At 39.5% G+C, this 22,278-nt stretch overlaps 1 protein-coding gene across 1 annotated transcript in view; it reads left to right on the top strand.

Annotated features, from left to right (window-relative positions):
- Positions 1–22,278, top strand: part of IPO8 (importin 8) — a 3,293,983-nt gene that overhangs the window by 1,594,544 nt on the left and 1,677,161 nt on the right. Inside the window, exon 12 of the mRNA XM_044088203.1 lies at positions 17,157–17,273. Coding sequence (XP_043944138.1) covers positions 17,157–17,273 — 117 coding nt within the window. The remainder of the gene's footprint in view (positions 1–17,156; positions 17,274–22,278) is intronic.

Here is a 22,278-nt window from a genome sequence, read left to right as displayed (position 1 = left end):
CAGTTTCAAGGTCTATATTACAAAATATTGGGTAAAGTAGAGAGGAGATGTAATAACATTTTCCATAAAAAAAAAAACAAAAGTTAGAACGTGATTTAAAACAATATCACAAGAAAGAAGTTTATCCTGTCCCGTACAATACTGACTTCAATAATAGGAAAAGCCATGGAAGGGAGGAGGTGGAAGCATCTAGCTATAGTGAGGCATTAAGGGTGAACAATGAAGATATCACCCAGGTGGAGTATGAGAGGGGAGAGGTACAGGATTTTCCAAACATCAGGCGCTCGAAGAGACTGGCACAGAGAAATATAGGGAAGGGGAAATACAATCCGAATTTTTACCAACAGACAGAAGAAAGATAATTACCAAACAAACAGATACAAGAATTAGATAACAATATAATGAAAAGTAAAAATGGTTTTACTGTCTATAATTACACAAATAGAGAGGTCACAGATGAATACTTTTGCTTATTATCCAAAAGAATTAAATTTATCCCTGAGGCAAGAACTAATTTAGTGGACAACATCCTGGCTTTAAAACTCTGTACCAGGAAATTAAACTTTGAGTTACAGTTCAATGAAAGAGACAGAGAAGTAGGTGAAGGGAACATGGATAGTGAAAACAGATGGAAAAAGAGAAGTATTTATAATCCACCACTACATCCATTAGTTGACACCTTTGAAAAATTAGTGTTGGAAGATATTTATAGGATACACACACTAGACAGAAAGATTCCTTGGAATTTAACTAGAGAAGAGTATAATTTATTAATGGATCTAAGGAAAGATAAAACAATACGCATTATGACCCCAGGTATGGTGGGGTGGGGTGGGGTGGTCCTGTTTAAGAATGAAGATTACATAAACGAAGTGCAACAACTTTTATTTGAGGAAACTACATACACGGTGGTGTCTATTAACCAAATTAATGTTTCATACCCTAGAATTGATTCATATTTGGAAGAATACTTGTTAAACAATAGGATAAATGGAGATGTGTATGATTTTTTATATAAGAAATATGATATTTTTCCAGTATTTTTCAGAATACCGAAAATACACAACAACATAAAAAAGCCCCCCTTCAGACCCATAGTAGCTGCAAAGGGTTCCAAGACTCATCCCTTGGCAGTGTTTATTGATCAAAATGTACAACATGTTGTAGAAAAGACATTAAATTTGGTCAAGGACTCATGAGATTTCTTGAGGTTACTTAATCAGGAATTGTGGTCCAAGGAATTGATTTTTTTTAACTATAGACATAAAGGATCTTTTTACAGCTATTCCTAAAGTGGAGGGGTTGGAATTTTTTGAAGAAACTTTATTCCAATATTCTGACCTATCCCATGCACAAGTGACCCTTATTTGTGAATTAATGAGTTTGGTGCTGGAAAACAACTTTATTTGGTTTGAAGGGGAAATATTACCAACAAACCCGAGGTGTAGCTGTTGGTGCAGCATGTGCACGTGTATGCCAGCCTAGTCCTTCTAGGATGGGAGAGTAGATTTGTGATAGGCTGCCCCCATTGGAACAGAATACAGCTGTATTCTCACTTCCTGGATGACATTTTTATTTTATGGAGAGGAACGGTCACTGAGATTGAGGAATTTATGGTTTATTTAAATAATTCAACACATTTTTTAAAATTCACTTACAATTTTTATCAGGATAGAATTAATTATTTGGATACACTACACAATATCAATGGTTTTAGGTCTAGATTATTCAGGAAGGATACTTTTTGTAACTCTTACTTGCATTTTAACAGTAACCACCCCTTGCATCAAAAAAGGAGCATTATCAAGGGACAGACAATAAGGGCAGCTCGGATGACATCACATCACGAGGATGTTAGTGGTGAATTGGATAAAATCGCATGTATGTTCTGTGAAAGGGGCTACCCTATGTCCTTTGTTGATGGAATAATTAATGATGTGTATAGTAAGTGGGGTACGTGGTATCAGCCACTTTTGGGGGTTGGTTTAACTAAAAAACTAATTTTAGAAGCATGTAAGAGTTACAGTAAAGCTTCTGTTCTGCAACATAATCTTCTTAATGGTAAATTCAAGATGCTTTAAAGCAGAATTGGAATATTTTTAAAACTAACAAGAGAGTGTTGGAGAAATTGGGAAGTCAACCCAATTTTGTAACCAAAACAGCACCAAATTTCAAGAGATTACTAGAACAAAAAAATTGAAATGGAGGACAATTTGACACAAGGCACTAGGGCTTGTGGAAGATGTGGACAATGTTTATATATTATGAAAGAAAAGGTTGTGAAATTGGAGAATTGTGCACAAAACAGAGTGTTTTTTTAAGAAAGGGAATTGCAATACTAGTAGGGTGGTATATTTAGTAGTGTGTGAGACCTGCCCACATTTCTATGTGGGCAAGACTGAGCGTGCATTCAAGACAAGAATTTATGAGCACACAAATGACATAAAAAATAAGATGATGAGTAACGCCCTTTACAAACATTCCCTTACTTGTCCTGCATTTACAAAGTTTTCTTTTGGAATTTTGGATAAGGTTAATTTGAAGCCTAGAGGGGGGGATTGGAAGAATCTGTTAAAAAAGAAAGAAACTATTTGGCAGCTGAAGCTAGCAGCTATGTTCCTGCCAGGGTTGAATGAAACAGTATCCATAACACCCATGTTTGTAGAAAGGGCCAGTATTATAACGTAAATTGTTAACTATTTTAAGATGTTTTTAAAATAACATTAAAATATGTATATTTATGATTAGGAAGGATTGAAATATATAGGTTAATTTTTTTTATTTCATTTTATTTTCATTGTGTAAAGTGTTTTATGATGTCTTAGCAAAGGTGTCTTTTTAAATGTTAATGATCAATATATGCTAAATGGAATTTGATTGGTGGTATAATCAATGAGTTAATTTACATATTTGTATAAAAATGGCAGAGGCAATGGTAAGAACTGTATTCTGATGAAGTCTCCTTATCAGAGATGAAAGCGCTCAATACGTTATTTTTAATTATTTTTGTATGGCAGTAAATTTTATTCAGATGTGGATCGGACCGCTCTCATAGTTTTTTTTCAGTATTATATATTTTATCTGTTTTCGTTACTTTTCTACAAACTATTCATCTCCCTATTTTCTTTACTGAACCTAAAAAAGATGCAGCATACCTTGGATGTCGATAGACAAGTCAGGTACTGTCTTGACAGAACTAAATATTTCAGATCTTTGGATCTGTTTATTTCTCGTGGAGGTAAGAAGAAGGGAAAACCTGTGTCAAAAGAGGCTGTTTCTAAATGGTTGTTTAAGACTTTTACCTTTTGTCATACTCACCATATCAAATCTTTTCCATGCTGGGTCAAGGGCCATTCTACCAAGGTCTTAGATTCATGTATGGCTTTTTGGAAAGTGTTGAATTCTAGAAGTATTCTAGAAGCTGCTACTTGGCCCTTTGTAAGTACTTTAACAAAGCACTATAAACTTGATTTATTCTCTAGGTCTATATCAAGCTTTGCTAGGGCTAATTCTCCAGGGTATCCTGGACTTTTCTCCTTCCACCTAACAAATGTAGTTAGCTATGGTAATCTACTCCTATAGCTAAGGTTGCTTCAGCAGTGATCAGTATCTATAGCTATGTCAAGAATCTATATGGCAACACCCAGATCTACTCTAAGTTAAAGCACAAATGCACGAAAATTACAGAACCAACTGATATTGCCAACATCCTGGCAGATGAGTTCAGTGCTAACTTTACCCCCCTCTCACCCCCTAAAAGGCCCATATCTATACAGGAAGAATGCAGAGTCCCTGTAATCACAACTACACAGATAAAAGCTGCACTCTCTAAAGCCAAAAACACAGCATCCATGGGACCGGACAACATCCCAGGCTGCATTTTACACGAACTTCAGAATGAACTGGCTCCCCATTTAAGCACCATGTTCAATAATAGCCTCGCATCAGGCTTTGTGCCCACTGAATACCGCACAGCACCATGTTAAATAATAGCCTCGCATCAGGCTTTGTGCCCACTGAATACCGCACAGCACCATGTTCAATAATAGCCTCGCATCAGGCTTTGTGCCCACTGAATACCGCACAGCAACAGTTATCCCACTCCACAAAGGGGGAGCCAACACTGAACCTGGAAACTATCGACCTATTAGCCTGATGAGTCTGGTCTGCAAGGCCATGGAACGTATCATCATGGAACTCATAAACAAAGACATTGGTAACCTCCAAACTCTGGATCCCACCCAGTTCAGGTTTGTGAAAGGCAGATCATGACTCCTGAACCTGATTCTTTGAGGCAGTCACCAAAGCCGTGGATGAGGGTAAGGTGGTTCACACAGCCTATCTTGACCTCGCCAAGGCTTTCAACACCATCCCCCATTCTGGAATTATAGCTAAACTCACTAAACTATGTATAAATCTCTATATCACAAGATGGGTTGCCAGCTGGCTCACTGACAGAACCCACACTGTAAAAGTTGAAGACTCCAAATCTGACGTCAAAGCAGTGACAAGTGGAGTACCACAGGGTTCCGTCCTGGGACCTCTCCTGTTTAGTATCTACTTCTCTGAAGTACAGGATAACAAAGTTCGCAGATGACTGCAAACTAGGAGCCATAGTAAAGTCCACAAATGATGTGGACATCCTACAGAAGGGCCTCACTGAGACAGATGCCTGGTGTCAGCACCATGACCTCAAGCTCAATGCCAAAAAGTGCAGTGTCATCCCCTTTGGTAAAAACTCTGTACCCATGAACTACCACATAGGCAGCAATCTACTTAACACTGAATGCGTGATAAGAGACCTTGGGACCCAGGTGGACAGTAGTCTCTCCTTTGATAGTCACATCGCCACAGTAGTCAGGAAGCCCTTTTACATGGCACACCTCATCATAAAAGGGTTCTCATCCAGGAAAAAAGAGGTCATTGTTCCCCTCTACTCATCACTCATTAGACCCATTATAGAGTACAACACCCCTTTTGGAATGTACCTCACAAGACATCTGCAGCAGTTGGAAAAGCCACAGAAGTACCTCACAAAGAGGATTACTGGCCTCAAACAAATGCCCTACACTGACCGCCTCAAAAAACTCCAGCTTTACTCAGTAGCATATCGCCTACTCCGAGGTGATCTCTGCCTAACATATAAAGCTATGTCAAACCCAGAGCTGTTGGACATGCTACACCTAAAGAAATCCCAATCCCTCCGAGCTACATGCTCTAGGGACCTAAACCTTGTCATCACAATAAACGGGACACACTGGAGGGATAGATTCCTGTCCCAGAGACTTCCTATACTCTGGAACAAGCTACCCATCTATGTCAAGCAAAGTTCTTCATTAGCACTCTTCAAGAAAAATCTTGAGTGGATGGGAAATAGGAAATACACCCCGGGGATCACTTCTGTGTCTCTGCTGGACAGTGGCACAGGAAAATAACTTTCTTGGGTGGCGTAAGCTATGGAAACTTGCTGGCTAGGCTTACGTAGGCCCTTGGGCCGATATCCTAGTATTTAACTATGAACCTATGAGCATAATGAGCATAGTACAGTGGTCCAAGTTGACATACCATAACAGTAGATGTTCGAATGATCACTGCTGCGGTGACCTCTCCCCCCTCCATCCCACTTGTTTTTTGGTGTGATTTTATGTTAGGCTGTGGACATTTATTTTTTGGTTGTTTCTGACATTGTCCTTTCAGGGATCTGTCTCCCTTTCTCATTTGGCAGGAAAGCTCTGAAGGGTTTTTTGTCCAAACTTATCTTTTTGTCAGTTCAGCTCTAGCTGCTTGGCAGTTTGGCTGCATGGAAGGTGCCCTGAAGATTTGAAAGCTGGCCAGCTGATATATCCTTGGCAGGATGTAACCCATATAGCTAAGGTTAATGCAGCAGTGATCATTCAGACATCTATTGCTATGGCAAGCTCTTTATATTTGTTGTAGAATATCTTGTTTAATTGTTTCTCAATATTCTAACCACTGTATGCTGCATCAGTTGTAAAACTCTGATTTTTACTCCTTTTATATGTTCTATGCTCTTCGTACAAAATGGCTATGCTTATATAATTTTTTTATAATTTTTTACTATGTATTTGGAGCTTTTCTCCCCGGGCCTCCGCTGAAAACTGTCACCTTGTGTCCAGTCAGATTAACCCGGTAAACAAATGGAAAATAAATAAGTTCAACTTATGCAACAATACTTTCCCACAAATTCTATTTATTTCTTTTTTTTTCCCCTTTTCTAACTGTCCCACCACCAGTTCTTTTATCTCCTTTATCATATTTAGAACTTCCTTTACATTGCATTTTGGCAGCAAATAGTATTGCGTCTTATCCATAAGACTTTGCTAAGTATAATTCCATTTTTCCGTTCATGCTTTGACATTGTAAACTACTTCTTGAACTAATGTAACATATTTTTGCATCTGTAAATGTGTGTGTGTGTGTGTGTGTATATATATATATATATATATATATATATATATATATATATATATATATACATATATACATACATACATACACACACACATACACACATATATCTATGTGTGTGTGTGTGTGTCTTTATATATATACATACATACATACATATATATATATATATATATATATATATATATATATATATATATATATATATATATACATATATAGTGTGTGTTTTTTAGCATATCCTTGTATCTGTAAATGTGTTTTGTTCTTTTCTTATTTGATCCTATTCACCCAGGCTGTGCCTACAAATGGTCCATTGAGATCAGTGTACTAACCCAGTAAACAAATATAAATAAATATGTAAAGTTAGTAAGGTCTTATCTCAACTCAAAGGAATCATTTTCTTAACTACAGTAATTTGATTTCCCAAAGTTTCTGTTAAAGTGCTCTGCAGGGAGTTCTTAAAACCTGCCGACTTGTTAAATTCTTCAAATACATGTTCCCAGTTTACCTCTCCCTTCCTCATTACACCTCCAGAATTTGCTGTGTACTTGAGTAAAAGTTCACTGAAGTCTGTTTGGGGTATAAAAGTACTTCTGCAGACATTTCTGTGCAAAAATCCAGAACCTTTTGGACTTTGTTGCATACTTCAGTACCTTTAAAGTTTCTTCCTATTGTACATTTTAAATTGCCTTTCCATTCCATTTTCCTAATCTTTTCTAACCACTTTTAATCGATTTTTATAGTTATCATGCAGTATTATATACAGCCTATTAATTAACCCTTTTTTAACAGCAGCTTCTGTTCTAGAATTAACTGAGGACTTTACCTAAGCTAGTCTTTCATTCACCACTCCTTCATTTCTTTCTCATTGTCTGTATATGTTATCAGTCTCTGACCTACATTCCAAACTTCTGCTTAGCCTCATTTCACTCTGTTATCTTTCCTTTTTGAGTTTAGTTACCAGTAACGTAGAACCTTTGCTAATTTCTTCTAGTAAATTTCAGCCACCTTTTGCCCGTTTTCTGTACCCATACTTGTTATTAGTAAAATCTTTCTCTCTTTCTGCTTCTGGTTCTCAGAATACTTTCTGCTACTTTACGAATGTAATATTCTTTATTGTCGTCACTTTCCTGAAGACTTGTATCCAAATTCTTAGTTTCTGTTTGTCCTCAACACCTCTCCCATTTCATCATCATCATTTTACACTTTGACGTATAACCTTCTGCTTGTATATGTATGAGCCTTAACTGTGCAGCTTTACAATTCCCATTGAAATTACCTTATTCTAGCAGAGAATCAGTTTATCCCAGTTTGCTCTTGGCGTCTTTCCATCCCAAATAAATCCCTTTAAAATTCTTTAGTCATTTACATCTAAGACGTCTCGGGTTGATAAAAATATGCCTGACCTGTATGTAACACTAAAGGGACTAAAACATTTTCCCTGCTAGTATTTTTAATCTGTATCAAGAACCAAGAGCTTCTACTTTCCCAATATTTATTTTATATTTTTAGTTTCTGCCGATATATCCTTAGCTGCCTTAATAGAATCTCTTAATCCACACACCTAAATATGACATCCTATCATGTCTCCATAAGTAACGGTATCTGTAAACCAGTTTCTGTATGGCTACATCATTTACTGCTATAGCCTTTCTTTCATCTTTATTTTATGTCCCATAAAGACTTGAAACTATTTGAATTGTTTTCCATAACACTAAAATGTATTTTTTTCTGGATTTATCAAGGACAGAATGATAACTGCAAATAAAGCTAACTTTCCTTGAGTACTGTACCATTTAATACTGTTCAGTTTGTGAATCCCTTATTTTATTTGCTAATGTTATGAAATATAAAGCAAATAGTGGGAAATGGTGGACATCCCGTACTGATTTTTCCATTCAAACACAGTTTGTCATAGAGGAGCCCTCCCAGCATAATTCTTGCCTCCAACTTTTCATACATCCTCATTACTAACTCTATTATTCTATCAGTTTTGTCAAGAGCAGCCCTTTCTGCTGGTATGAGTGGATCTTTACTAATTCATGTCTTGGCTATTTTCTGATGGGCAGATTTGGAACATAGACATGATGTACCCTCTCAATTAACAAATCTTGCTGTGGAACACCAGTCCTGCTGCTTATTTATACTTTCATAAAATAAATGCAATCTGTTTATTTCATTTTCTGTGATATAAATATGCACTGGAACAACTAGTTACCTCTCCCACTAGGGGAGATAATATACTAGACCTGATCATCACAAACATGGGGACAAAATGCTCCACACCGGAGGTATGCCCCTCACTAGTGAGATCTGACCACAAACTAATCATCCTGGATATACATATCCCACCTCCACCCCCAGCACAAAAGACCACAGTGAAAAACTTCTCAAAAGCAGACTTCACTCTTCTTAAGACTGAGATGGTATCCTTTAAGCCCACTGGGCCAGTGGATACCACATCCCACAATGCTGAATCCTTCACAAATGCTTTCTATGGACATCTCCAAGAATGCATGGATCATGCAATCCCAAGTAAATCCAAGACCCTCTCCCCCAAAGGCAAGCATCCTGTCTGGTGGACCTCAGCCATAAACAAATTGTATAACAAAAGAAGGAAGCTACTGCATGACAGAGCAAAATCCCAAAAAGGGAAGACATCTCTGATCAACACTAGCAGAAAACTACATTCTCTTATAAAAACATCCAAGGCCAACTTTGAGAGAAAAATCGCTAAGGACACTAAAGATAGCCACAAAGCCTTCTTCAGCTATGTTAGAAACCTGGGCGGAAACCCTCAGATATGCTCAGAGTTAGTTCACAACAACAAAAAATACACTGAACCCACAGATATTGCCAACATTTTGGCTGACAGGTTCAGTGCAAATTTCTCCCCTCCCTCACCCCCAAAAGAAAAAATACTTATCCCAGCTGAATGTAATCTCCCTGTCATCTCAGAAGTCTAGGTGAGAGCCGCCCTCAGCAAAGCTAAAAACACAGCATTAATGGGACCTGATGGTATCCCGGGTTGCGTGCTACATGAACTCCAAGAGGAGCTAAACCCGCACATAAAAATGCTATTTAACAACAGGATATGTACCTGAACACTGGCGTACAGCAACAGTGGTCCCACTCCACAAAGGGGGTACCTCTACAGATCCTGGGAACTACCGCCCCATAAGCTTAACCAGCCTGGTCTGCAAAGCTGTGGAAAGAATCATTATGGAACTCATACACAGAGACATTGAGGACCTACAGACACTTGATCCCACCCAGTTCGGCTTTGTAAAGGGCAGATCCTGCCTTTTGAACCTGGTTGACTTTTTCGAAACAGTCACTAGAGCCATTGATGAGGGCAAAGCAGTCCATACAGCCTACCTGGACTTGGCCAAGGCCTTCGACACAATACCCCACTCAGGCATCATAGATAAGCTCAACAGCTTAATTGTAAACCCTTATGTCACTAGATGGGTTGCAAACTGGCTAAAGGACAGAACCCATAAAGTTAAAATCGCTGGAGCAATGTCAGACTCAAAGCCAGTCACAAGTGGTGTCCCACAGGGATCTGCCCTGGGACCCCTCTTGTTCAGCATTTATTTCTCAGATGTTAAAGCAAACATGGGAGGGTTGTGGCTGACAAAGTTTGCAGATGACTGCAAACTAGGCGCCATAGTCGATACACCAGCGGACACATATATCCTACAGAAAGGCCTCACAGAAACGGACAACTGGTGCCGGAGTCATGGCCTTAAACTAAATGCCAAAAAATGTATAGTCATCCCCTTTGGGAAAAACAAAGTACCCACAAATTATCACATAGACAGCAACCCACTGAGTACGGAAAAAGTAATCAGAGACCTAGGGACTCAAGTCGACAGCGACCTCTCATTTGACACCCACGTTGCCAAAGTGGTTAGAAAGACATTCTACCTTGCACACCTTATCATGAAGGGATTCACATCCAGATCCAAGGAGGTCATTGTACCCCTTTCCTCCTCCCACATCAGACCCATGATTGAGTACAATGCCTCATTTGGTATGTACCTCACCCGGCATTTGCAACAGCTGGAGAGACCACAAAAGTACCTCACCAAGAGGATCAAGGGTCTCCAACATATGTCTTATTCTGCCAGACTAAAGAAACTCCAGCTCTATTCAGTAGCATACCGCCTGCTCTGTGCCTGACATACAAGGCCATGTCCAATCAGGAACTGATGGACATGCTCCACCTCAAAAAATCCAAATCCATCAGAACCACGAGAGCTAAAGACTTAAACCTCGTCACAAGTATGAATAGGACATGCTGGAGGGACAGATTCATAACCCAGAGGCTTCCCATGCTCTGGAACAGAATCCCAGTTCATGTTAGGCAGAGCCCCTCACTAACTCTCTTGAAGAGAAATCTTGATGTGTGGATGGGAGATCGTAACTTTACCCTAGGGGTCACCTCTGTGTCACTACTAGACAGGGGCACAGTAAACTAATTCTATTATATAAGGGGACCTTCTCTGTGTCACTAGTAGACAGAGGCACAGTATTCTAAATCTATTCTGCACGTTTTTGTACCATTTCATGGGGTGGCGAAAGCCACATCACTATGGCTAGGCTTACAAATGCCCCAGGGCAGATAGCCTAGTACTAAACTATGAAACTATATAGCAAAAGATTTTATGTTTTTATATGCATGTTCTATCTTTTAACTAGCTCCACTGTTTTTGAAACGGTTCTTGAAGAAGCTTCATGTTCAAATATCATTCCTTCATTTGACTTCCAATTTCTGTACGTTTATCAGTTCACTGAAGAGCTAATTTTAGCGTTTGCTTTTTTCCCAACCTTTTGTCATATGGGTTTTGTATATTTCAACAGTGTCTTGTTTATTTAAGTCTTTCCCTAGTGCATTTGATTATTTCCTCTAAATTGCAGGAGGCCATCTCTTGTACTAAAGCTGAAATTTGAACATTTTTTTCATGAACAGCTGCAAGATTCTTACCAGGTAGAGCCCTTTCTTCTCCTTTTCTTCTGGATTTTCTTCTGCTTTCCCCAGATTTCTTCTTTGCTTGCATTCAGGTAGTGTAATTACTAGCCAGTAACTGAATTTTATGTAGATAACTTTTGCGGTCTATTTTAATAATTTCTTAGATGTTCTTCATTCCACATTGCTGCAGTCCTAACTATTGGGTAGTCCATATCCTCAGTCTTTTTTGCCGCATGGTCCGATGCAGAAGCAATTTTGCGAGTGCAGGTTGGCGTTCTGAAAGTTTCTGAAGTCAGAGTTTCAGACCGAATCAAAGTTAATATTTTGGTTTTTCTTGCCTCAGTATTTAACCGGATGTCAGAAAAAGTGAATAACTGTATTTCTTGTGGGAAACAGACACCTCATAGGGATTACCATACTTTGTGTATACCTTGTTTACTTGTGCTAGATTTAACAACTATTAAGAGAAGGTTAGACTGTGCCAGGTTAGAAAGCGCAAGGACAAAGCAGCAAAGCCTAGAGTTGAAGAACCGACAGTCCCGGACGTCGGTTCTCTTGAAGGCTCAGTGGAGCCGGAGGTTCTGCCAGGAGTTTCTTTGGAATCTCAGGGAGAGACTTTACTGTTACAAGATGTGTCCTCTCAGGAAGTAGGCCAGGTTGAGGGGGCTTCTCAGGTGGCTGTTCTTCCCTCTCTTCCTAAGGTGGTTAGGGCCTCCCCTTCTGTTTCCAAGGCTTCTTTGAGAGGCAGGCCAAGTTTAGCTTCAGTGGGGGTTTCTCCTACTGCTTCAGGGTCTTTGCCTAAGAAACATATGCTTAAAATGGCAGAGGATTTAATTACTATGATTAGGGGTTCTATGCCCCCTCCTGATAAGAGGCCTAGGGTGGAACCTGAGTTTGAGAGTTTTGAGCAATGTTCGAGGCTTCTGAGTCTTAGACTTGCAGGAGTATCCTCCTTATTCTGATTCTGATGTGGATGATTCTACTCCTTCAGCTTCTCCTCCTGAGGATTTTCATTTTCAGAGACTCTGCATTCCATGAGGGAGCATTTTAAATGGGAAGGTCAAGATTTCTCTGATTCCAGGAAGAGGCTTAGGGAATTCTTGTTTTACCCCAGCATAGGCCTTTAGCTATACCTCCTGTTCTGAATGTGGTGGAAGATGTTTTTGCAGAGGCTTCCCTGAATCCTGATTCTTTGCCTCCTGCCCGGTTAAACCGGATAGGTACTATAGGGTGCCTGAAGCTCATAAGTATCTTTTAAGAGTCCTAGGGCAGACCCGAAACTGTCTCTCAGGGGCCTAAAGGTGTGAAGGCCTCTGTTGTTAAAAATCCTGTTCCTCCTGATAAAGAGGCAAGGGCTTTGGATAGATGGGGAAAGAAAGTGTATACTTCTTCCACTTTAGCCATGAAATTGTCAGTTTCACATGTTAAAATATCAGAATTATCTCCTTTCACAATTGAAATCTAAGGTGGATGCTCTGGCAGAAGGTATTGAGTGTAAAGAGTTGCAGGATTTAGTTCATGTGTCTGAACAGGTGGGTAAACATTCCCTGCAGTGTGGTTTTGATGCTGTGCAGGCCTCCTCGAGGGTGGCTGCCACTGGTTCTGTTCGCCTGGTTGAGGGATCAGAATTTAGCTGAGCATGTTAAAACAAGGATTTTGGATGCTCCTTTACAGTCTGATGTGTTGTTTGGTGCGCCTGTGGAAGCAGTTTTAAAGAAAATGGAGGACAAGGCTAAGTCTATGCAAACTGTTAAGGATTTTTGCAGGTTCAGCCTCCAAGTTTAGTAGAAATTGGCCTACTAAGGGATGGACATATCCTGCTTATGATTCCCAGTCTAGGGGTAGGTCTGCAGAGCACAAGGTTCTTTTAGGCCTAGAACAGGGAGTTCACCTGCTCAGTCTTCTGGTGAAGGCAGGGGTCAGTCCTTCGTAAACAGACCCAATGACCTTTCAGCTGCCAGTACATTCTCGCCTGGCAGCACCTTTGGGAGGAAGGTTGGCTCTTTTCAAAGAAAATTGGGATTTAATTACCCAAGACAGATGGGTTTTGGATATCATTCACCATTTATTTCCATACCTTGCCTCCTTTCAAAGGCATGCCAGACATTCCTCCTCTACAAAGAAAAGAGGCTCACAAGCAAATTTCTCTGTTGCTTCAAATAGGGGCCATTCAGCCAGTTCCTGTGCCAGAAAGGGGCCTAGGATTTTATGAACACGTGGAGACCAATTTTGGATTTATCTATCCTCAACACTTATCTGGACATTCCCAAGTTCAAAATGTTGACGTTACAACAGCTTTTACCTCTGCTGGGCAAAGATCACTGGATGGTAACTTTAGATCTCAAGGAAGCTTACCTTCATGTGCCTATAAGACTAAGTTGCAGGAAGTATCTGCTGGAAATTCTCATTATCAGTTCTCTGCATTGCCCTTTGGCTTATCTACTGCAGAGTATTCACAAAGGTTCTGGCTCCAGTGATAGCTTACTTCAGGCTAAAAGGAATTCAAATCTATCCTTACTTGGACGACTGCCTGATTCTGGCTCAAGAAAAGGAAGACCTTCTACAGCATTTGGAATATGTCATAGCAGTGCTAAGATGCCTAGGGTATTCTGTGAATAAAGTCCAGTCTAGTACCCTCTCAAGACATGTGCTTTCTGGGTGTGAGACTGAATACAGCAGCCCAGATGGCCAGTTTAACCCCGGACAAACAAAAGAATCTTTCCAGTTACTTCCATCAACTATCTCTTCAGTCCGGGCTGACTGCAAGGACAGTCCTTCAAGCCTTAGGGTTCATGGCATCTTGTATTCTGGTGCTTCCCAATGCCAAACTGCATATGAGGAAGCTGCAATGGTATCTCAAAATGTGGACACAGCACTGCCAGGATTTGGACACTGTCATTCAAATAATACCTTGCATTCAAAAGGAATTTTTGTGGTGGGCTCAGGAATGTCACCTAAACAAGGGACTATCTGATTCTAACGACAGATGCCTCAGACATTGCTTGGGAGCTCATCTAAATGGAAAGTGGATACAAGACAAGTGGCCTGCCAGACTACAGCATCTACATATCAACATGAAAGAGATGTTAGCAGTCCAGTTTGCATTAATGGCTTTCAAGGAGTTACTTCTTCCAGGGCAGGTGTTGATTCTAACAGACAACACAACTGTCATGTGGTACATCAACAAACAAGGGGAACACATTCTTATCCATTGTGCAGGCAAGCAATGATTTTATGGGAGGCACAGAACTCCTTAGCAGATGTGTTAAGCAGACAAATCATGGATCCCCACAGTGGAAACTGGATCTTCATGTATTTCAAAATTGACAGTGTCATGGGGAACTCCAGACATAGATCTGTTCGCTTCTCCACTAAACCACCAGCTGCCAAAGTTTTGCACAAAGAGGTTTCATCACACAGCTTGGAAAGTGGATGCTCTTTCTTTCAGTTGGAAAAATCTTCATCTGTATGCTTTCCCACCTCTGCCTCTTCTCCCAAAGGTGCTTCTAAAGGTCAGACAAGACAAGCCAAGGATGATTTTAATAGCTCCAGATTGGTACCCATTACTGAGGAGTCTGGTAAGGAAGCCTCCATGGCCTTTACCCTTGATTCCACACCTGTTGTCTCAGAGGGACGGTCACCTGCTCAATGTCAAGCTTCACTCTCTTCATCTAACAGCCTGGCATATTCTGTTTTGAAAGACAGCAGGTCTCAACTTCCTCAACAAGTTTTAAATGTGATTATGGAAGCCAGAAGACCTAGTACAAGGAAAGTGAAAATGGAAGAGATTTTTATTTTGGACTGCAGCAAAGAATTTGGAGATTTCTGAGCCTAATTTGAGTGTGGCTCTTCAATATCTTACTGAGTTATTGGACAAAGGTTTGTCTTTCTCTTCCATTAAGATTCATGCTGCAGCAATTTCAGCTCACTATGATTGTGACCCACCATTGTTTTCACATCCTTTGTTCAAGCAATTTCTTAGAGGGCAAAGAATATAAGACCCCCACGAGCTCCTACTCCTGCTTGGGATCTCAATTTTGTGTTGGAGAAACTTACTCTACAACCTTTTGAGCCTGCAGCTACTGCTGAACTGAAATACTTGTCATGGAAGACTGCTTTTTTGTTGGCCATTACTTCTGCAAGAAGGGTTTCTGAGTTGCAGGCCCTTATGGCGGTTGAGCCTTTTTGATTTTTCATAAGGATAGGGTATCATTACTAATCCTTCCTTTATGCCTAAGGTGGTTTCTAGTGTGGCTTTAAACCAAACTATTCATTTGCCTACTTTTTATGCAGATCCTCAAAATAAAGGGGAAAAGATTTTGCACACTTTAGATGTACACAGGCAATTGCGTTATTTAAGCAGGACTAAGGATTTTAGGCAGTCTCAGCAGTTGTTTGTTTCTTTTGCTTTGAGTTCGCAGGGCAAGCCTGTGTCAAAACAAACTATCTCTAGGTGGATTGGGTTTTGCATTGCATTTTGTTATTCCCATCATGGCAAGGAGATTCCAGCTGGGATTAGGCCTCATTCCACTAGGGCTACTGCCACTTCAACAGCATTTCTAAGGGGGGTGGCAACTAAGGATATTTTGGAGGCAGCTACTTGGAGTTCAGTGCATACTTTCTCTAAGCATTATCACCTTCCTCTCTACTCTAAGTCTAGGGCTGGTTTTGCCACAGCTATTTTGCAAGGCATATTGTCAGCTCCTGCTTCTTTATGATTTGCCAGTCTCCCTTTCCTCTGCTTTGGGATTCTACCCAATAGTTAGGACTGCAGCAATGTGGAATGAAGAACATAGTACAGTTTTGTACCTACCATAAATGTAGATGTTCGAGGATCCACATTGCTGCAGTCCAATTTACCTCCCTCCTTCCCTCTGTGTTTAGGGGTGGTTGTGTAGGTGAGGTTATATGCTGGTAATTTTGTATATATTGTACATATTTTTGGTGCAGGTATATTTGGCCTTGTCTTTTTAGGGTCTTCTGTCATCTGACTACCCAATAGTTAGGACTGCAGCAATGTGGATCCTCGAACATCTACATTTATGGTAGGTACAAAACTGTACTTTTTCACACTGGAAGAAGTGTCTACTCTTCCTGCTGCTTAGCCTGCATCCATCTTGGAAGTTGATATTTCTTGCAGGATTGCCCACTGAGATTGAAATATCTGAATTTGTATTAACTACTGACACAGCCAGCATTTTTTAATTTGATGGTTAATTAGCAAAAGCTTATTTCATTTTGGTTTTCAGAAAAAAAATTGAAGTTCTTTATGTATTCACACATCATTTTCATTATTTTCACTCTAAGCTAATTATAATTTTTATGTTAGAACTGGAAAGGGAGAAAGCTTTATGCTAAAATCTGCCTTTTTTTCTGTGTTCTGTTTTGTCTTTTTTTGTATTGTGTATTGGAATTACATTTGTCTAAGCATTTTTGCCTAGAACCACAGTAGTTGTTGCTGGCAGTGGAAACATACCAGCAACTCACTTAACAGGGTTTCCCATGCAAAAGCACATTCGTGCACTAGAACATCTAGGCAGATGAGTACTAAAAACTTTCTTTGTATTTGAAAACTTGCTTCTTTTAAACTGATAGAAGCAGTGCAGCATTTACTTGTGAAATAAAAGAAAAAAGTAAAATCCTATGTTAGAAATAGGTTATTGAAAACTGAAAATCTAATAATGCTTTGGGGTTTTAAAAAAAATGCTTAGGCATCCTTTTTTAAACTAATAAATGTATTCTGTTTCAGGTCTTACCGAATATGATGACATTTTGTTACCAGATTCTTGCTGATCCTAATGCTGACCCAAGGAGAAAAGAAGGAGCTTTGCATGTTGTAGGTTCTCTGGCAGAGCTTCTGATGAAGGTATGGCATTAAACCTGATTTACAGGAGACTTTGCATGACATGTGCAATCCTGATGTTTTATTATGAGGTCATTTTTTTACTTTTTCTGGAAGAAGTCTTGTAGAAAGACAGTTTTGGTTTTGTTAACCTAGAGAGGAATTTATTTTTCTTAGTGAAAAATGAATGAAGGAGTTGGAAAACAATATTCTTTGAGCCATATCAACTTATCTTTGTAATGAATTCTCAGTTATGCATAGTAAGTCACTGATTATCCCTCCAAGTTAACCATTTGTTTTCAGGATTTTGTCTTTTTTTTTAATTAACCAAAAGGAATGCTGTTACATGTACAAATGAGCTACAGTTAAAAAAGCATACCTGACGGTTTTTAGTACACATTCATTGAGACATTTTGCTTCATTAACATCCAGTTTACGTTAATTAGTATAAGCTGTCAGGAAGAAAACTGCAGCCTTTAAATAAACTGTTTAGCTTTCTCCACTTGCCTTACTGTATTTCTGAGTGCTTTTGATGGAGCTAGAAATAAAAGTGCTATGTTTTAGACAGATATTCATCGTTAAGTCACTGTTGCAGTAGCCTAAGCTGTACGGGATGTATCCTGCCAAAGACTGGATGTCTGGAGAGTACCCAAAGCTTTTGGGCACCTTCCATTTGCCTGTTCACCAAAGGAGAGGCACAAGGGTGTGCCTGTAATAAAGACAGCTGTCTGGGCACCAAAGTTAAGAACTTTCTTGCCTTTGAAGTTACCAGTCAAACTACATCCATGCTGAATCTTCAGCAGTTCATTGGTCTGCTAGTTTTGAAAAACTGGGGAGACTAGTCCTATGATGGGAACTTTCCTTCAATATTTCTATGAAAATGGATATTGTTTTTTGCTTACATTTGAGAGAAAGAGAAAATGCTTCCATGGACGTCAATTCTCATATAGAGATTCCCACACAGCTTGTCTTTTCTGTTTACTCATAAACACCTATGTGGTGTGGATCATTATACTAGTAGCAGCCTACATACATTTTGCACTTCTGAGCATTTTCTGAAAAGTAAAGGTAAAAGCATAAGACAAGCAAATGCAAATATTTTGTGAACATTAAGACCTATTAAAACTGTACATATAGCAATAATATCAGTAAGTATTCTTTACCGTGATAAGTCAGAGCATTCATTGTCTTTTCTATAAATACTGTAAAATATTATCCACAGAAACCCCAAGTTATATTTTTTAAACTTAACACAAACACATTTTTATATCTTGAAAACTATACAACCTAGGCATACATTGTTAGAATATTTTTCTTCACCAAAGATAGCTTTCACACAACTGCAAGAAATTATTTTATAAGTGCATGTTTATTGTGATATTTGCAGAAATATGAAAACATATGATCGAATGTTGCCACGTTTCATTCATTCCTCAACAGTTGGGTTTGGATCCGACCCTTGCATCCAACTTGGATGTTTTTAGCTTGTGGCCACTAACACACTCTCGAGTTACTCCCTTACCCATAATGCACTTTCCTCTATCATATCTCAGATCTCGTTTGTCACTTTCACATTTGGATATGGTTGCTGTGAGCTCTCAAGCTTGTTAGTTTTTTGGGAGACAAGTCAAAATTTTTCCCGTTACTTCTTGTATCCTTGATTACTTTAGCTTCTTGCTTTTTCTCCTTCTCCTTTTCCCTTTCTTATTTAGACTTTACACGTAACCTTATATGCCATTGCTGGTATTTTTCCATCTCCGTAGCAAACAAAAAAGTTTTTGTTGCTCCTTGTCTTTCCCTTTCCTTTATAAGATATGTCTGAAAAGGGTCGATCTTGATTCAAAATCTGTCAGGATTGCAGACATACATTGCTGCTCTCTGATGCTCATGCCTTATGCATGTATTCTATAGGCCCACAAAACCTACAAACCGATCGTAAAATTTGTAAGGCTTTCAATCTGTGTACTGTACCAGATAGAAAGAATAAGCTTATTTTGAAAAGGCTACTACCTCTTCTTTTTTCGAAGCTCTATCTGGGGCTGAAACCCCCCAAACCAAAACTCAGAGAGCCATCTAAGAATCCTTCTGGTCCTTCCAGGTCCTCAACCCCCTTGTCAGATCTAACAACAGAACAAACATAAGAAGACAGTTCTGAAGACTGCTCCTACCCAGCTAATGTCAGAAATAACATGGCATCTTTAGATCCCAGTCTCCTGTACCTGAAGCCATTATGCAGAGCATGCTATTCTTCCAATATAGACCTGTTACCATGTCAAGTACCTTTCCCTTTCCTGGAATCCCTCCAGCATTCTAGAATCAGTGTCAGTGACTTCACCTCATTGTTCTAGAAGTCTGACCAAGGCAAATGTGGACAGAATGAGCAGATACAGATGGAAGTTCTTCTGACTCCTACCCTTTTGGGACAAGAAGCCCTTATTGGCACTACATCACCGATCTCAGCTCCTTCTCCAGTCTGACCTATCATTTTCAGAGCCATTGGATCCATGTCTCCCGGGACCTCTGGTTCGGATCCAAAGATAATAGTATTTTCGTCACTGAGGCTTTCTCTGTTTGCAAGACCTCCGATGATTTTGGAGCCAGACATCCTGCAGGATCCAAGGCATTAGAGTCGACTCTGAAGTTGTTGGAGCCATCTCTGCCCCTCGGAGGTTTGGGATTGAATAGCTCTGCTCCAGCCTCTGCCTCTGGTGGATTGCCTTCGGGGCAGGGGGAATCGATGGGTCGGAAGCTTGGCTTTTCAGCTCCATTGGCTTCCTCTCTCTGGAGCATTCTGCTTTTGAGTGGTGGAGAAAAAGGTCCTGTACTTCTGCAGTACAGATTGTTTCTCCTCCCTTGGATTTGCCCTCTGTTTCCCGTATGTCTCTGATTATTATTATTATTATTATATTTTTTGCATTATGTAAAATAATTATTATTATATTTGTTGGGTTATGTAAACCAGCAAACAAGATCTGAGGTATGTTAGGGGATAATGCATTATCAGTAAGATAGGAGCGTGAGAGTTTGCTAGTAGCCACAAGCTATAATAATGGCCGAGTTGGATCTGAACCCAACTGTGGAGGAAGAAAGAAAATTGACAACACAGCTAAAACATTATAGTGAGTACATAACTTATTTTTTTAATTGTATAATTAGCAATACAAATAATACTTTATATCTCAAGATATGCAGCTTATAGTGCAAATATCAAAGGCAGTTTTATTCAGCAACATCTTAGATTTCACCTAATGTAAGTCACTCAGTTTTTGAAGAATTAAACACATATGGAAATATTGCTTATTTTCATAATTGCTAACAACTAGCAACATTTCCAGTATAGTGTGATTTCAACCTACATTTTCAGTGAACTGTCCTGCCTTCTACATTAGTGTTTCACACCACACACCTCAGTAAAATGTAGGGGTCTCCGTTATGAAAATTTGAACATAAATATGAATAATAAGTGGCAAACAAAGATTAATTATTCCACTGCAGGACATCCTGGACTAGCAATCTTAGTGTCATTTTGTTAATAACTCATTGTCCTTTTTAATACTGCCTGCTATTAGCTGTAAAGTCACTTAGACGTCATACCCAAAAAAGTTCTGGACACCATAACAATGTATAGATGTAAAGTAGAATTATACAAAGAAGGTGTTACAGGCTTGAATGAGTGTACTAATGGAGCACAAATTCCAGTCATGCTCTTTTTGCTTGTTCTGTAAACCTACGACCATAAGGCAGCTGGCTTAGTTCTATCAAATTATTCCTAGAAAATTATTGGCTTAAAGTCTTCACTTGTCCTTTTATGGAGTCAAGTGCTGGGACTGTGGATGTTCCTCTTCCAGTTGTTAAGTAGAGAAAAGTGCTAAGAGAAGTTTTAGCAATGTCTTCTTTTACATCTGTCTTCCCCACCCCTCAGTGAATGACTCCATTGTGGTCATACTGGAGTTCTGTCACTGTTCATCAGCTACGTGCAACTGTTGTAGTGATGCTTCTTGGGAAAACTAAAGGATGGGAGTTTAACATGTTCTCCAGGGTTGGACGTAAACTTGCTGAGGACAAGGAAGAACCACTTCTGGATTGATCAGAAGGGGACTAAGATACTGTCGATTTTAGTTAGGGAAGATGTACCTGGCAACTGAGGAGAGGCCGGAACATTTGAGCATATTTGGAGTTTCTCTTCAGAATTTTCCAGGAAAAAGATACAGAAGATGAAACATCTTTTAGTCCCATCTATCCCTAATTTGAAAGAAGCTAAATGAGAATAGTTCTGTTTTGCCATATGTCTTTTTAAGGCCTTTAATTTGCTGCAGACTGCTTCTGCAGCTTCTGCTCATTCACAGAGAAAGATATTTCCCTCTCCTTCTGATTCAGAATCCGATTCTGACATTGAAGAGGTTAGATTAGATTATGCTTCTCGTATCTCTTCACCTGAAAACTATTAATTAGAATCTGAAAAAATTAATCTGAAGTTGTTGTTTTCATTTGATCTTCAACCTGAGGGACTCTGATCCGGCATGGATCCAACTCAGCTGCATACTCGGCATCGGATCCAAAATCGAATCTCCTCCCCTACCCATAATGCCCATCTCCCTCCTCCCCCAGATCTCATTTGCTGCTCGTTTGATCAGCAGCATGTATCCTTCATCTCCAAGCTTCACTTTTATTAAGTTGTATTTTTGGGTCTTTTTTGCTCTGTTTTTTCTGCTCTTAACCTATCTTTATCTTTTCCAACCATACCCTACCTCTTTTTGAAAGGTACCTTTCTTCTTAGGCCTCCAGTTAAGGACCCAATGCCCCCTTGGGATCTTACTTTTGTGCTGCAGGCCTTGGTTTTTCCTCCTTTCGAACCAGTGGCCACAGTTGATTTGCAGTTTCTGTCATGGAAAATGGCTTTTTTGGTAGCAATTACCTCAGCCAAGAGGGTTTCTGATATTCAGGCCTTATCTGTCAAGCCCCCTTATATGGTCTTCCATAAAGATAAGGTGTCCCTGCAGACTAATCCAGCTTTTCTACTGAAGGTGGC

Source organism: Protopterus annectens, chromosome 11.part0 (genome assembly GCF_019279795.1).
Source record: "Protopterus annectens isolate FY-2018-M chromosome 11.part0, PAN1.0, whole genome shotgun sequence".
NCBI lineage: Eukaryota > Metazoa > Chordata > Ceratodontiformes > Protopteridae > Protopterus > Protopterus annectens.
Note: the sequence above shows the minus strand (reverse complement) of the source record. Positions and strands in the feature narration are given on the sequence as shown.